The sequence below is a fragment of the Mobula hypostoma genome, chromosome 6 (assembly GCF_963921235.1).
Source record: "Mobula hypostoma chromosome 6, sMobHyp1.1, whole genome shotgun sequence".
Lineage (NCBI taxonomy): Eukaryota > Metazoa > Chordata > Chondrichthyes > Myliobatiformes > Myliobatidae > Mobula > Mobula hypostoma.
In genome coordinates, this window is record NC_086102.1 from 12,426,365 (window position 1) to 12,442,344 (window position 15,980).

The 15,980-nt window shown below is 40.5% G+C and overlaps 1 protein-coding gene across 4 annotated transcripts in view; it reads left to right on the plus strand.

Annotated features, from left to right (window-relative positions):
* appa (amyloid beta (A4) precursor protein a) overlaps positions 1 to 15,980 on the plus strand; it is a 220,898-nt gene that overhangs the window by 162,316 nt on the left and 42,602 nt on the right. For all 4 annotated transcript variants that reach the window (XM_063050282.1, XM_063050284.1, XM_063050280.1 and 1 more), the window contains 4 exons: positions 10,679 to 10,812; positions 11,041 to 11,115; positions 11,406 to 11,564; positions 15,147 to 15,275. In XM_063050282.1, coding sequence (XP_062906352.1) covers positions 10,679 to 10,812; positions 11,041 to 11,115; positions 11,406 to 11,564; positions 15,147 to 15,275 — 497 coding nt within the window. The remainder of the gene's footprint in view (positions 1 to 10,678; positions 10,813 to 11,040; positions 11,116 to 11,405; positions 11,565 to 15,146; positions 15,276 to 15,980) is intronic.

Sequence of the window (15,980 nt, forward strand, 5' to 3'; positions counted from 1 at the left end):
TGAGATGAAGAGTCTTCGAAAGTGAGTCCATAGGTTGTGTGAACATTTCAATCTTGGGACGATTGAAGTTATCCTCTCTGGTTCAAGAGCCTGATGATTGAGGGTAATAACTGTTTCTGAAGCTGGTGGTGTAAGTCCTGAGGCTCCTGTACCACCTTACTGATGACAGTAGCGAGAAGAGGGCACAACCTGGGTGGTGGGAGTGCCTGATGATGGATGCTGCTTTTCTGCAACAACTCTCCATGTAGATGTGCTCAATGGTGGGGAGGGTTTGACCCGTGATAGACTGGGCCATATCCACTACATTTTGTAGGAGTTTCTGTGTTTTCTGTTTGGCACCGAACCACAATCAATTCTGGTATGTTTCACATATTGGCTATAAAGTGATTCTGCTTTGCCAATAACATTGAAGTCTAATTAACTTGATTCTTTAGGCAGTGTTGTGAGTGAATATGGTAATCTGTCCATTCAAGGGCAGAATATGACCCAGCTAAACTGGTTGATCTACATGCATATTGTACGTAGATGTAGCTAACTGACCTTGACCTGAAGAGTCAGTAGATGACTCAATTTCAGAAAGAGGTCTGATATCAAAACGTTAATGTGCGGAAATCAAGGATACTCAGTCATTTCCATTATAGAACATAGAACAGTAGAGCTCAGTAACAGGTCCTTTGGCCCACAATGTTGTGCCGACCCAATTAAATTAGTAATCAATTGGCCAACTAAACTAATCTCTCTGCCTACATAATGTCTATATTCTATAATTTCCCTCACATCCATGTGCCTATCTAAACATCCCGAATGTATCTGCCTCTATCTCCATCCCAGGCAGTTTATTCCAAGCACCCACTACCCTCTGTCTAAAACAAAACTTGCCCTCACATCTCCTTTGAACTTGCCCCCCCTCCCCCCAACCACCATTCTAAATGCATGTCCTTTGGTATTAGACATTTCAACCCTGGGAATAAGATACAGTCTGTCTACTCTTTTTATGCCTTTTCATAATCTTGTAAACCCCTTCGTGGGCACATGGCCAAGTGGTTAAGGCATTGGACTAGCGATCTGAAGGTCGTGAGTTCGAGCCCCAGCCGAGGGAACGTGTCGTGTCCTTGAGCAAGGCACTTAATCACACATTGCTCTGCGACGACACTGGTGCCAAGCTGTATGTTCCCTTGGACAACATTGGTGTCGTGGAGGGGGGAGACTTGCAGCATGGGCAACTGCCAGTCTTCCATACAACCTTGCCCAGACCTGCGCTCTGGAGAGTGAAGACTTTCCAGGCGCAGATCCATGGTCTCGCAAGACTAACGGATGCCTTTAAAACCCCTTCAGATTCCTCCTCAGCCTGTGCAGCTCTAAAGAACAGAACCCAAGTTTGTTCAAACTCTCACAGCGTGTGCCCTCTAATCCAGGCAGCTGTGTGCTTGTTGGAGCCTTGGCTCAATTGTACAAGTTCCCTTTTGACTTGATCTCTTTGCTCGTGTGTTGAGGCACTCCAATAAGCTCAAGTTAAATTTTCCTTAGAAGTTATTAATATTAAGAGATTAAGCTGGCCCTCAAAAATTTGAGAGGCTCTAAATTGGACTGCGCCATTCAGCACGTCACCTTTGCTGCTTTTCAGTCCCACAGGAAATCTTGGTTTTTGCTAATACTTGCCTGGTTTCTCATTGTGCAGCCCTCACCTATAGCATTCCAGGTTGCACTTGGGTTCAGAATCAGGTTTAATCAGGCGCATGTCGGGAAATTTATTCACTTTGTGGCAGCAGTACATTGCAATGCATGATAATAGAGAGAATAAACTGTGAATTATAGTAAAAAAATATATAAAATAGCTAAATAATAGTGCAAAAAAAGGAATTAAAAAGTATTGAGGTAGTGTTCATCGGTTCAATGTCCATTCAGAAATCAGATGGCAAAGGGGAAGAAGCCGTTCCTGAATCATTAAATGTGTGCCTTTAGGCTCCCATACCACCTCCTCCCTGATGGTAACATTGAGAAGAGAGCATGTCCTGGGTAATGATGGACGCCACTTTGCTGAGGCACTGGTCCTTGAAGATGTCTTGGATACTATGGAGGCTGGTATCCATGATGATGCTGAGTAATCTTTCAACTCTCTGCAGCTTACTGTGATCCTGTGCAGTAGCCCCCCCGCCCCGCCCCCATACCAGACAGAATGCTCTCCATGGTGCATCTGTAGAAAATTGCCGTACCAAATCTCCTCAAGCTCCCAAGGAAATATAGCCACATCCATGCTTAGTTTTATTAATCTGCACACCTCCCCCAGTGCTTCTCTTCTCTGTTGTCTACCACTTCCACTCAGCTTTCATTTGTGCCTAGATCCTGCCTAGCTGTAGTGTCCCAGCCTCCCCCACACAGCTGTCTCTTATGAATCTGAGATCAGTCACGGTCTACTCCACCTTTCCCTGTTTGTGTACTGATTACATCATTGATTGCAAACCTGCACACTTTGCAAATGTGATATCACTGTTCCACAATCCTCTGCTATAATTAATGGGGCACTTTAAAGAATTCTTTCCAATTCATGTTCTCAGTATTTATTTTATTTTCACTTGCCTTTTGACAGTTTCTGTTCATGTACAGTTTTTCCTTAGCTGTAGTTGCATGTACGTTGAAACACAGTGAAATGTGTCATTTGCATCACATGAAACCAGCGAGGATTATACCGAGCAGTCTGTAAGTGTCACATTGATTCCGCTGCCAATATTAGCATGCCCACAACTCACTAGCCCTAGCTGTGCGTCTCTTGGAATGTGGGAGGAGACCAGAACACCCTGAGGAAACCCACGTGGTCAAAAGCTCAAAGTACATCTATTATCAAAGTATGAATACAGTGTGCAACCCTGAGGTAGATATTGGCAGCCGCAAAGCAGAGAAAACAGCATTGAACCCATTCAAAGCAAACACAGGGAGAATTGAAAGATGATCTTACAGACAGCTCATGCTGTAATGTGTTGTGCTACCGTGCCACCCTATAAATTCTACGGTATTCCTTTTTTTCCCTGTAAATGCCTGCAAGAAAATGAATCTCAACGTAGGGTGTGACCTCATACAGGTATGTGTGCTTTCATAATCAATTTACTTTGAACTTTGATTTAAAATGCATGCATTAAAAAAAAATTGAGACTACGCTCACATAGGACAAAAACATTTACCTGAACAGTTGCAGTTAATCCATATTAAATCACAGTTAATCTTTAACCACTTCTAAACTCCCTTAGAGATTGACCTTAAAGAATCCCATAACCTTTCTAGTTGCCTAGCAGCCTTCATAGCTACTTGTGCCATAGGAATGCCTGCAGTATTTTAAATTCCCTATTTGATATAATTTCAACTACTGACATTATCTTTCTAGGCAATTCCATTCACAATGGATACTAAACAGCCACAAAGTGATAGAATACGCATTTAATTGCAGGAAATGCAGAGTTTATTTCAAATGAGGAAAATTGGCTGAATCAAAAATGCATTTCTCTGGGAATCTTTAAAGTTATATAAAGACCTCGGGGACCTTTTATTCGATATTTTCATTTAATGTAATATTTACCCTTCTTGTTTTTTCTTCACTGTTTTAATGGAGGTCGGGATTGAGGACGTGATTTTAAGTTTAACTCTGTTTGGTTTCAAGTTAGCCCATTGCTTTGCTTTGCTTTTAGTTAGTTGCACGGTGGGTTTTTTTTTTGGGGTTTTTTTTTCTTCTTTTTTTTCCATTGATATATATAAAATCTAGTATACTATTATGTTATCTTGGTTTCTTATGCTTAAATTACATTGTTTGTAGTATTTTCTTTTTGGTATTGTTATCTTTTGGAATTTTATTATACTTTAACATTGTATTAATGTTTATATGGCTTACCTTTTTTGTATACTTACTCAATAAAAAGATTTAAAAAGAAAGAAAGAAAGAAAGAAAAGACCTCCAGCACCCAGGGCATGCCTTTTCTCACTGTTACCATCAGGTATGAGATACAGAAGCCTGAAGGCACACACTCAGCGACTCAGGAACGGCTCTTCCCCTCTGCCATCCGATTCCTAAATTGGCTTTGAAGCTTTGGACACTACCTCACTTTTTTAATATACAGTATTTCTGTTTTTGCACATTTTTTAATAATTATTCAATATATGTAATTGATTTACTTGTTTATTTATTATTCTGTTTTATTTTATTTATTTTTTTCTCTCTGCTAGATTATGTATTGCATTGAACTGCTGCTGCTAAGTTAACAAATTTCACGTCACATGCTGGCGATAATAAACCTGATTCTGATTTTTGTCCACTTAATGATTCTTGTCCACTTAATGATTCTGGTGCTAGTATCCATTTTGGGTTTCAGCCCGAAACGTCAACTGTACTCTTTTCGTAGATGCTGCCAGGTCTGCTGAGTTCCTCGAGCATTTTGTGTGTGTCGCTCCATTTTCCATAGTGGTTTTAATAATACTAAACTCAAAGTTGTTGATCTTCCATTCTGTGGTTCAGAGAAAAGAAGTATCTTGGCTGGCTTAGAGAAAAACTAGCACTATTGCGAATGCTTTCTCAGCATCTAAACTTAATATTATAAGGTCTTCCTTAGGATGTCTTGGGGAATGCATTATATTAAGAAGGTGCCTAATGTTATGGAAAGAATTCCTTTTAGGGATAAACCCAGTTTAATCTGAGTGTACCAATTTGAGTCATCTCGCCAGCGTTTTAGCCAAAATTTTCTGATCCAAATTTAGCAGTGAAATTGGCCTGTAAGATCCTACCTCACTGTAAGTTGTCCTCTTGTGATTAGGCTAGGGTTAAACCGGGGGTTGCTGGGCAGTGTCACTCAAAGGGCTGGAAGGGTCTATTCTGCACTGTATCTCTATTAAATCAAAATTTGCTGTGCTTTTCCAGGTCCCTGGAGCTGACAAGCAACAGCACTTAACAACTGAACTGTATTCTATCCCTTCAACAATGGTTGTGATACTGATTAATCATTTTGATTTTATTCTAGTTTATTGGCCTCTTTTTCAAAAAAAAGTGATTGTTGTATTTTCAAAAGTCTTCAAGGAAGAAAACCTACCCCTACTCAATTTTATCTACTACTTTTACCACACCAAATGGTTGCTGCTTAGTCCCTGACGTTGTTCATAGCTTATTCTGTATTTTTGGCAACAGTTCAATGTTCAAAGTAAATTTATTATCAAAGTACATATGTCTCCAAGTACAACCCTAAGATTCATTTTCTTGTGGGCATATGCAGTAAATCCAAGAAACACAATAGGAACAATGGAAAACCACACCCAACAGTTTAGACAAACAGCCAATCTGCAAAACAAGAATGGAACATGAAGAGAAATGCAGCCCAGCAGTTTTAGTCACGTCTCGAAATGCAAACAAACCTCAATATTTAAGTATTTAATGCATGGGTTTTACTGCATGTCTGCTTCGTGATTTTAAATCGCCATAAAAATTACTCTTGACTTAAACAAGACTCTTTACACAGGGTTTTTTTTCCAGTCTGATGCTTATGTATGTCATGCCCACTCAGTCGGATGTCTATATGTGTCACGTCCCCTCAGTCTGATGCCTATATGTGTCACGCCCACTCAGTCTGATATGTCACTCCCCCTCAGTCTGATATGTCACTCCCCCTCAGTCTGATATGTCACGTCCCCTCAGTCTGATATGTCACGCCCACCCAGTCTGATGCCTATATGTGTCACGTCCCCTCAGTCTGATGCTGCTCAGTCTGATGTCTATATGTGTCACGTCCCCTCAGTCTGATGCTGCTCAGTCTGATGAAGCCAGTGTGTGGAGATGGATGCTTGACTCTCTCCCTCCACCATTTACTTCTGCATTCATGATGACATTGGGGATTAGTGCAATTGCTTTACCACACCAGCAATCACCAACAGGGGTTTTGATTCCCGCCGCCACTGCCTGTGAGGACTATGCACTCCTCCAGTTGCTCTGGTTCCCTCCCACATTCCCAAGACATACAATTAGGGTTGATGAGTTGCAGGTGTGCTATGTCAGAGGTGTGACAACACTTGCAGTCTGCCTCCAGCATGTCCTTGGACTGTGTAGGTTGTCGATGCAAAACAATGCATTTCACAATATGTTTCAATGTATATGTGACATATAAAGCAAACTTTTCTCTATTTCTGACACGTGTTCTTCAATTTCTTAATCGCAGAGCAATGTTTGTTCTCCATTTTAAGCAGCCATTTGCCACGGAGTTGCATGGTTCCTTGAGGATGCTGTGGCTCTTCAAAGCATCTTTGAGAATGTCATTCGATCTGTCCTCTGTGTCCTAGCCGCCTTATACGAGTGTGGGAATGAATCTATATGTTGAGAAGCTCTTGCATGCATGCCCCACCGTCAATTAAGTGTTAATGTTCATGCTGTAGAGCTCACAAAACCAACCCAATGCCAAATATGATGGTTGCTGCCATCAGGAAGAAGGTACAAGAGCACCACCAGGTTCTGAAACAGTTACTACCCCTCAACCATCCCAAAGGGGATAACTACACTCAACTTCACGCACCCCATCATTGAAATATTCCCACAACCAATAGACTCACTTTCAAGAACTCTTCATCTCATGTTCTCAATATTTATTGCTTTTTTAATGTACTATTGTTTCTTCTTCGTGCATTTGCACAATTGGTTGGCTTCTGCACTCTGGTTGAAGGCCCTAGTTTGGTGATCATTCATTAATTTCTGTTATAGTTACTATTCTATAGATTTATTGGGTATGCTCACAAGAAAATGAATCTCAGGGTTGTATATGGTGACATATATGTACTTTGATAATAAAATTTACTTTGAACGTCAGGTTGTCTTTGACACCATGGTTGATGGAAGCATAAAAGAGAAGGTACACAATATGTTCCCGTTGATCATACCTCGACAGTACAAGTTACGGTTAATAGGATTATGATCAGCAAATAACAGACTTTGCTATTTTACTGAATGTAGCTGTTGCAACAGAGTGCACTCATGCACAGCAGGAATGTGCCTCTAAACCTAAACATTCTAAAATGAGGCCAGTAGATCTCCCAGTTTGCTGTTTTAGATCTGCCTGTTAGCCTCTGGTTTTCTGATGTCGAGGGAAAGCACCAGACTAAATTTGTTTTGGTATGGGGGTTGGGGGGTAGGTGCGAGAGAGCTGAAGGACTTTTAGAAAAGTCACAACTGCATATTGCTTTTGGAGTGACCTTTCTAGTGTTATTGAATAAGCTGTAGTAATGTTATCGCTGAGCCCAGTTATTAACTTTGTAATTCAAATGGTATGCTACAATTTTGCCTCAGGGTTCACTGCACGAAGTTTTTCTCTCTGAGGTGAAATTTTGTTTCCTTTTTTTCTATTTCTCGAAGGAAAGGAGGTTCTGCAGGCAAATTATTCCAAACAATAGATGTGTTTAATCTCCATCCCTCTCAAATTTTTGGCTGAAGTTCAAGTTTATAACTGACCTGAGACAATGATTTGTCTCCATTACAGCTTCACTTTGCAGCTTCAAAGGCCCAGAGAGCAGCATTCAAATTAATTTGGGAATATGATGTCAGGAAAAAATCAGCCTCCTAAGGGGTCGGGTTTATGAAACATTAACTAGAATTGAAATCAGGTTTAATGTCACTGGCATATGTCGTGAAATTTGTTATTTTGTAGCAGCAGTGCATTGTAATACATAATTGAAAAAACATTACAATAAGATATATATATATAAAAAATTTAAAAAGTAGTGCAAAAAGAGAGGGAAAAAATAATTAGGTAGTGTTCACGTTTTCACCATCCATTCAGATATTTGATGGCAGAGGGGAAGAAGCTGTTCTTGAAATACTTTTGTGTCTTTAGGATCCAGTACCTACGTACCTCCTCGATGGTAGTAATGAGAAGAGGGCATATTCTGGGTGATGGGTGTCCTTAATGACGATGCCACCTTTTTGAAGCATCACCTTTTGAAGGTGTCCTCGATGCTGCAGAGGCTAGTGCCCATGATGGAGCTTACCACATCCTGCAGCTTTTTCCAGTCCTGTGCAGCTCCCCCACCACCCCATACCAGACGGCGATGCAACCAGTTAGAATGCTGTCCACGGTACATCTGTAGAAATGTGCGAGTCTTTAGTGACATACCAAGACTACTCAAACTCCTAATGAATAACAGCTGCTGTCTTACCTTCTTTGTAGTTACATCAATATGTTGAACCCAGGATAGATCCTCAGAGACGTTGACACCCAGGAACTTGAAACTGCTCATCTTTTCCACTACTGATCCCTCAATGAGGACTGGTGTGTGTTCTGTCAACTTCACCTTCCTGAAGTTTTCAGTCAATCACTTGGTCTTACTGATGTTGAGTGCAAGGTTGTTACTATTTTATTTATTGCAATACAGCATGGAATAGGCCCTTCTGGCCCTTCAAGCCACACCACCCAGCATCTCCTGATTCAACCCTACCCTCATCACTCGACAATCTCCCAAGTGGTCCTCCTTTGAAATATGGGAGGAAACCAGAGCACCCGGAGGAAACCCATGCAGTCACAGGGAGAACGTACAAACTCCTCGCAAACAGTGGCGAGAACTGAACCCAGGTCACTAGTTCTGTAAAGCATTGCACTAACCACTATGCTACTATGCCACCACTCAACCTGCTGATCTAGCTCGTACCTGTACGCCTACTTGTCACCATCTGAAATTCTGCCAACAATAGCTAATTAAAGTCTCACTATTTTGGATCCTATTCTAGTTTATTGACCTCCTTTTCAAAAAGAAACCAATTCATATATTTTTAAAGATCCAACTGGTGTTCTTTAAAGTTTGAAGTAAATTTATTATCAAAGTGTCTATATGCCACCATGTACTACCCTGAGATTCATTTTGATACAAGTTTTCAAATTAGAACAAAGAAATATGTAGTCCATTTTATCCTTCATTACTATAAAGGTTTATTAAAATCCAAATCTTCCATTTGTAGTGGAAGATTGTGGGTCTAGCAGGCAGTTTGGATATCAAATATTTGTTTGATGGTTTGGAAAAGGGAAGCACTTAAGCAAAAGTAATAATAGATCCACTCTCTCATGGAACATACAACCAGCAAGCTTATTAGCTTCATCCGACTTCTTCCAAAATATGTGTGCCATCTCCCTGCCTTCCTCTGATCTGTTTTGCTTGAGGTCAGATCATCAACTAAAGTCACGAGGTGACTTTTTGTTATTTGCAGTGTCTGCCACCGGTTATTTATTTTACCACAAGCAGCAGTCTCCACTGTTGTGCTTTTAATGCTGAACCTAGCCTGAAGCATTGCTGTTGTGCGGTGGCCTCTGCAGAGCTGTAAATTCTCCGAGCATAGGATGGAAGTGTATTGATCAAGGAGATAAAATTACTCTGCACCTTGCATTCAAACTACCCTCACGAATTGGATGACTCAGCTTCTCTTCACACTCCTGTCTTGATAATATCAGAACTAGGTTTAATATCACCAGCATATGTTATGAAATTTGTCATAATGCAGCGGCAGTACAATACATAATACAAACTACTTATTAAACAAGTAGTGCAAAAAAAGGTAATGAGATAGTGTTCATAGGTTCATTGTCCGTTCGGAAATCTGATGGCAGAGGGGAAGATGTATGCCTTCAGGCTCCTGTACCTCTGCAATGAGAAGAGGGCATGTCCTGGGTGATGGTGGTCCCTAATGATAGATGCCCCCTTTTTGAGGCATCGCTCCTTGAAGACATCCTGGATGCTGGAGAGGTATGATGGAGCTGACTGAGTTTACAACTTTCTGCAGCTTATATCCATCCTGTGAATATATACTCTTGAAAGGGGAACTTTTGTCTTTATTGAGGCAGACACCAAATTTGAATTCATCCTTGTGTGAAATATTTGCTTCATAAGAATGGAAAGTTGCTTGTCATTTTTGACCGGGGCACATACATGTTTTGAAGTTTCTGATAGGGTGTAGAATGGCCACGGGCTTTTGGAAAGCTTCTGATAAAGTTCCAAACAAAAAACTTTTGATGTAAATTCACAGTGAATGGAGCTAATAAAATCAAACACTATTTGGAAGTAGTCTGGATTGCAGGCAATAAGCTTGCAATGAAATTTAAATCAGCACAAGTTTTAGATAGGAGCTGAAATGAATGCCAGATGCACCTACCATTTGCAGGCTTTCGGCAATGTATGGAATGCTGACTTTATAAGATGACGCACAATTATTGTAATCCTCTGTAACAAAATGGGTCTGAATAAAGTGTTTTTGACCGCCATGTCAGTGTTATTAAGACAAGCAATGAGAATATCTTGAAGCAGAATTAGACTATAAAAAAGGATTAAACAGGAGAACTGAGGGAGGTAAGGAATTCCAGGGAAAGTGAGTAGTGTTTCCCTTTCAACACTGAGTATGTGTTCGGTGGAATTAATATCATGGCATGTTTGGAGCTAAAGAGAAACGAACGTCCCAGAAGACCACCAAACTAGTCAAAGACATGCTTCAAAGATTTCCTATCAAAGAGCTTGACGATAGATCAAAGGAAATTAGTTCCTCATATCTTCTGCAGGATGACGAGTGTAAGAGCCTCCCATTATACTATACTGGTAGTAGACGCCTGGATTGAGTTGGGCTTTGAGCTTGGGTTTTAAATGCCCAGAGCACTCCCTGAAGACATTTCTTTGTCGTCTTTGCCTTTAGTCCCCACAACAGCTGCCAGCACTCCAGATGCCGTTGACAAATATCTCGAAACACCTGGCGATGAGAACGAGCATGCTTATTTCCAGAAGGCCAAGGAGAGGTTGGAAGCTAAGCATCGAGAGCGCATGTCGAAGGTAGTTTATTTTCCTTTATAACCTGAAATTTATTCCCATCTTCAGTGAGATTACTCATGGTGCTTACTGGGGACCCTGTATAGTTTGGTTGACCATTTTTAGCATGCTTGTATTAACAGCTTCCGGTGTCTTTGCACGAAAGAAAGTGGACCCCAGCCCTCTTTAAAATCAAATCCTGGTTATAAATTTTGAGAAATGGAAATTACAAACTGCGCTATTGCTTTGTAGATAATGAGAGAGTGGGAAGAAGCTGAGCGTCAAGCTAAAAATCTGCCCAAAGCTGACAAAAAAGCTGTCATTCAGGTAAAAATCTGTCTTTTTCTTATCCCTGGCGCAAAATTCATGAGTTCAAATAAGCACTGGTTCTTTTAAAGTTTTTGAAAGAGAATTAAATGCATGACTCTTTTCATACTTTAAATCACTGAGATTTATTCTGCGTGCAGCATTATAAACTGGCACGACATAATGCACCTTTGTGTGTTAAAAGCTTCAGCCTAGACTGTCACTGTAAATCACTTCCTACAGTTTACAACCACTCAGATTAAAAATTGGAAGTCATTGACATTTATTGGGAACCTTTTGTGATATTCAAGCGTTTCCAGGAGATGGTGGAATCACTAGAGCAGGAAGCAGCGAGTGAGAGACAGCAGTTGGTGGAGACCCATATGGCAAGAGTGGAGGCCATGCTGAACGATAGGCGTCGCATAGCGCTGGAGAATTACCTTGCTGCACTCCAAGCCGACCCTCCACGGGTAAGTGAGAAACTATGGAGAGAGCAAAACTGTCCAGTAGGAACCAGCACACAACCATGGGCACAGAGTTCTAGAGAATTTAATCTTTTGACTTTACTTTCTGGAATATAATCTTAAAATTACTAATAATATGTTTCTGCTATTTAGAAGTGTAATTAGCCTATCGAGGACTGACTTTTTTCGATATTTACAAATTAGAGACTTTTTGTGTTCTCAAGTGCATGCATTTCCTAAAAGTCCAGATTAAAATTTATTTGATATAATTTTTAATTTGAAACCCTTCCATAATGCATCTATATCTAATATTTATGGTATGTTGTTGGGAATGAGAAATATTCGTTTATATAAAATTAAAAATCTTTGGGAACAAGATTTACAGATTGCAATTTCTGAGGACACTTGGAATGAAATTTTTAAATTGGTTAATACCTCATCGTTATGTGCCCGTCATTCCCTTCTACAATTTGATGTGGTTCATAGAGCCCATATGTCTAAAGTTAAGCTGTCTCGTTTTTATTCGGATATATCTCCCTATTGTGATTGATGTAATAATGGAGAAGCTTCACTAATCCATATGTTTTGGACTTGTCCGAGTCTTGAAAACTATTGGAAGGAAGTATTTCAAACTTTTTTGGTGCTTCTTAAAGTAAATTTTAAACCTAATCCTTTGACTGCCTTATTTGGTATTGTTGGAGGAAATGATATTATTTTGGAGACACATGATCTGCATATTTTAGCCTTTATTTTTCTTATCACCAGGAGGGCATTGTTGCTTAGGTGGAAAGGTGCCACTCCGCCTTCTCATACTCATTGGTTACATGATGTTATGTCATGCTTAAATTTAGAGAAGATTCGCTGTCAATTTCTGAACCTAAACAAGATTTTTAAACATTGTGGGGTCCTTTTTTAAATTATTTTCAAAATCTTTGATTTGCTATTAAGCACAGATGTTGGCTAAAAATATGTTTTACTATGTGTTAAGGATTTTTTTCCCTTTTTTTTATAAACCTAACAGCTTTTTTTTCTGGTGGTGGGTTTAGATTTTTTTGTATAATAAAATTATCTCTTTTCAATATTATGTTTAAATTTAATTTTATATTGATAATGGGGTAATTACACTTTATCTGTGATTTCAATATATTGTAATTGATATATATATTATCCTACTGTACTCTGTATTCTTTTATGTAAGAAATTGATAAAAATATTGAAAGAAAAGTAATTGAGGAGCGTTTGATGGCTCCGGACTCTGAGGGAGATCTCATTGAAACCTATTGAAAATTGAAAGACCTACATTGAGTGGATGTAGAGAGGACATTTTCCATTGTGGAGGAAGTCTAGGACCAGAGGACACAACCAGAAGGCATCAACATCACAGTGCTGGGGGCAGCCTGCAATTGTCACTGTATTCTGGTGCCAAGATAGCATGCCCACCCACGGCTCACTAACCCTAACTGTACATCTTTGAAATCAGAGGAAACTGGATCGCTTGTAAGACGTCTACGCGGTCGCAGGAGAACTTATAAGTTTCTCACAAACAGTGGTGGGAATGGAACCCCGATCGGGGTCCCTGGCACTGTAAAGCGATTGTGCTAACCGTTACGCAGCATGTCACGAAATCTGTTGTTTTGCAGCAGCAGCAGCACAACGGAAGACATGAACATGACTGTGTTTTAAAATAGTGCAAAGGATGGATAGTGAGGAGGTGCTCATAAGTTCATGAACTGTTCAGAGACCTGATGGTGGAGGGAAGAAGGACAGGATTAAAAAGGAGATGGGATGGCCTGGGTGGACAACCCAGCTTGCCTTGTTTTTTTGTAAATATATATTTGCCATGTTTTTGGTTGCCTCTGTTATATGAATGTTATGATGACTGTGGAAGAGTCCAGAAGAGGCTTACCAGGATAGTCCCTGGATTAGAGGGTATAAACAAACTTGGGCTGTTCTCCCTCGTGTCAGAGGCTGAGGGGAGATAGAGTTCTTAAAATTATGAGGGGCATGGATAGGATCAATGGCTAGGATCTTTTCCCCAAGGTAGAAATGCTTCTTAATGGGGTGGGGGAGTTGTTTTTTTTTTACACAGAGTCGTAGGTGCCTGGAATGTGGTATTGGGATCAGGCCGGTTGATGGCATTTCAGACTTTTAGACAGGCACATAAATATAAAGGGGATGGATGATACACAGGAAGAGTGCATTTAGTACAAATTGACATCAAAATCATCTTTGGTGTTTGCATTTCTACCCTGGGGCAAAGATTCTGACTGCCTTACCCCATATATGCCTCTCATAATTTTAAAAACCTCTCAGCCTCTGACTCTTCGGAGAACAACCCAAGTTTGCACAACCTCTCCTTATAGTTCATACCCTCAAATTCAGGAGTATCCTGGTAAACTTCTTCTGCAGCTTTCCAAAGTCTCCACATCTTTTATATAACGGGACAACCACGACCAGGGTAACTATACTTTTTAAAAAAAAGCAAGGCAGGTAATCCACCTGGGACATGCACTCTTCTCATGACTCCCGACCTTCCTACCTGACATGCCCTTTTCACTACCAAAAGGCCTGTCCAGTGCTGTCAGTTCCATGACTTTTATGGAACAGTGCAAGTACTGCACTGCACAAATTTGTTGGATAGCCCCTGCAGTTTCTTTATGCATTCTTGGTCCATTTCCAACTCTCCTGAGAGAAGGATGCCATGGAGAGGTCAGGCTGGGTAAGGAACAAAGAGGTGCAGTTATTGTAGACCAAGCTCGTTAATTTTCTCGTTAGCTGAGTGGTGTCTCTTTCAGATTATGGTCCCTGCCTGTTGCTTCCAGAGATGGGAGGATGGCACGGTAGCGTTACACTACTGCAGTACCAGCCACCCAAGATCAATTCTCACTGCTGTCTGTCGGGAGTGTGTACGGTCTCCCCGTGGTTATGTGGGTTTCCTCACTCACTTCAAATACGTACAGCTTAATAGGCTAATGGTCACATGGGTGTAGTTGGACAGGAAGTACCTGTTACCCTGGTGTATCTGAGATAATAAAAAAACATTTTAAAAAATGCTTTTGAAGTGGAGGATAAGAAAATAAGCACTTGACAGGTGAAGGAGAATATCAAACCATAAAGCAAAGGTTAACTGATCAATTGTTTTATTTTCTGTTCTGACCCACCTCAAGCTTTTGTTTGATATTTCAGGAATTTGAGGCTTGCCTGCTTGTGCTTGCTTTCCGTAGATATCCTTGGGGAAAGGTTGGAATTTGCTGGGTTATGTTTTTGAACTATACATTCCTGAAAGTTTGATCCTATTCAGCCCAAGTGCCGAGGGTAAAATAGCAGCAGCTGAAATCAGTCATTCTTTGTGTCTGGGAAGTGTGGTGAACTGGGGCAATGCAATTAATTGAGTTCTGTGGAATCTACACCAGATCCTCCTTCATTTAACGTTATAGGCCTGGCTTAAACTGAGTAATGCCTTTATTAAAAAGGATCAAATGCATGCTCTTGACTGTGGGTTTTGCTTAAAGCTTTTATCTCGTGCTAATCGGTGCAAGGCTCTCAGCAAAAGAAAATCCTACCATAATAACTCCTGTTTCATTCTAGCCCCGACATGTACTTAATGCGCTGAAGAAGTATAGCCGTGCTGAGCAGAAAGACAGACAGCACACCCTAAAGCACTTCGAACATGTCCGTATGGTTGATCCCGAGAAGGCCGCTCAGATCAAATCGCAAGTAAGAGCCTGATCATAGAAGTGTAGCTGAATAAACTGGATACCACGGTTCCACCTCCTTTGCTGACCTTATGTACTAATTAAGGTCCGGGATAATTTAGTGATATACAAGACCAAAAGAATTGCTTACATGGGCTATGTTATCCAAATAAAAATGTCAATACTTACAGGGTGGTATAAAATCTTGAAGGGTATAGACAGGATAAATGCACACTGTTTCCCCCCCCCCCCACCCCAGAGTTAGGGAATCAAGAACTAGAGGGCATAGTTTTAAGGTGAGGGAAAAGGATTTAATAGGAACCTGAGGGGCAACATTTTCACTCAGAGAGTAGTCAGAATATGGAATGAGCTGCCAGAGGAAGTGGTTGAGACAGTTACATTGGCAACAATTAAGAAATATGTGGATAGGAAAGGTTTTGCAAGATATGCACTAAATGTGGGCAAATGGGATTAGCTCAGGTAGACATCTTGTTCAGCATGGACCAGTTGGGCTGAAGACCCTGTTTCCATGGTCTATAACTCTTAAGACCACTAGTTGAGCAACCTAGGGTCACTCATTTCTGCATCAGGGAAATGTCAAGATGCATCAGTACCCAGCTATGTGCAAATTCATGATGTGTGTTGTTTGAAAACTGCTTTTGTCTCCTAATGCATTCATTGGCTTTAATTATCTAGAAAATCAATTGTAGCACTTTGAAAGCTCTGG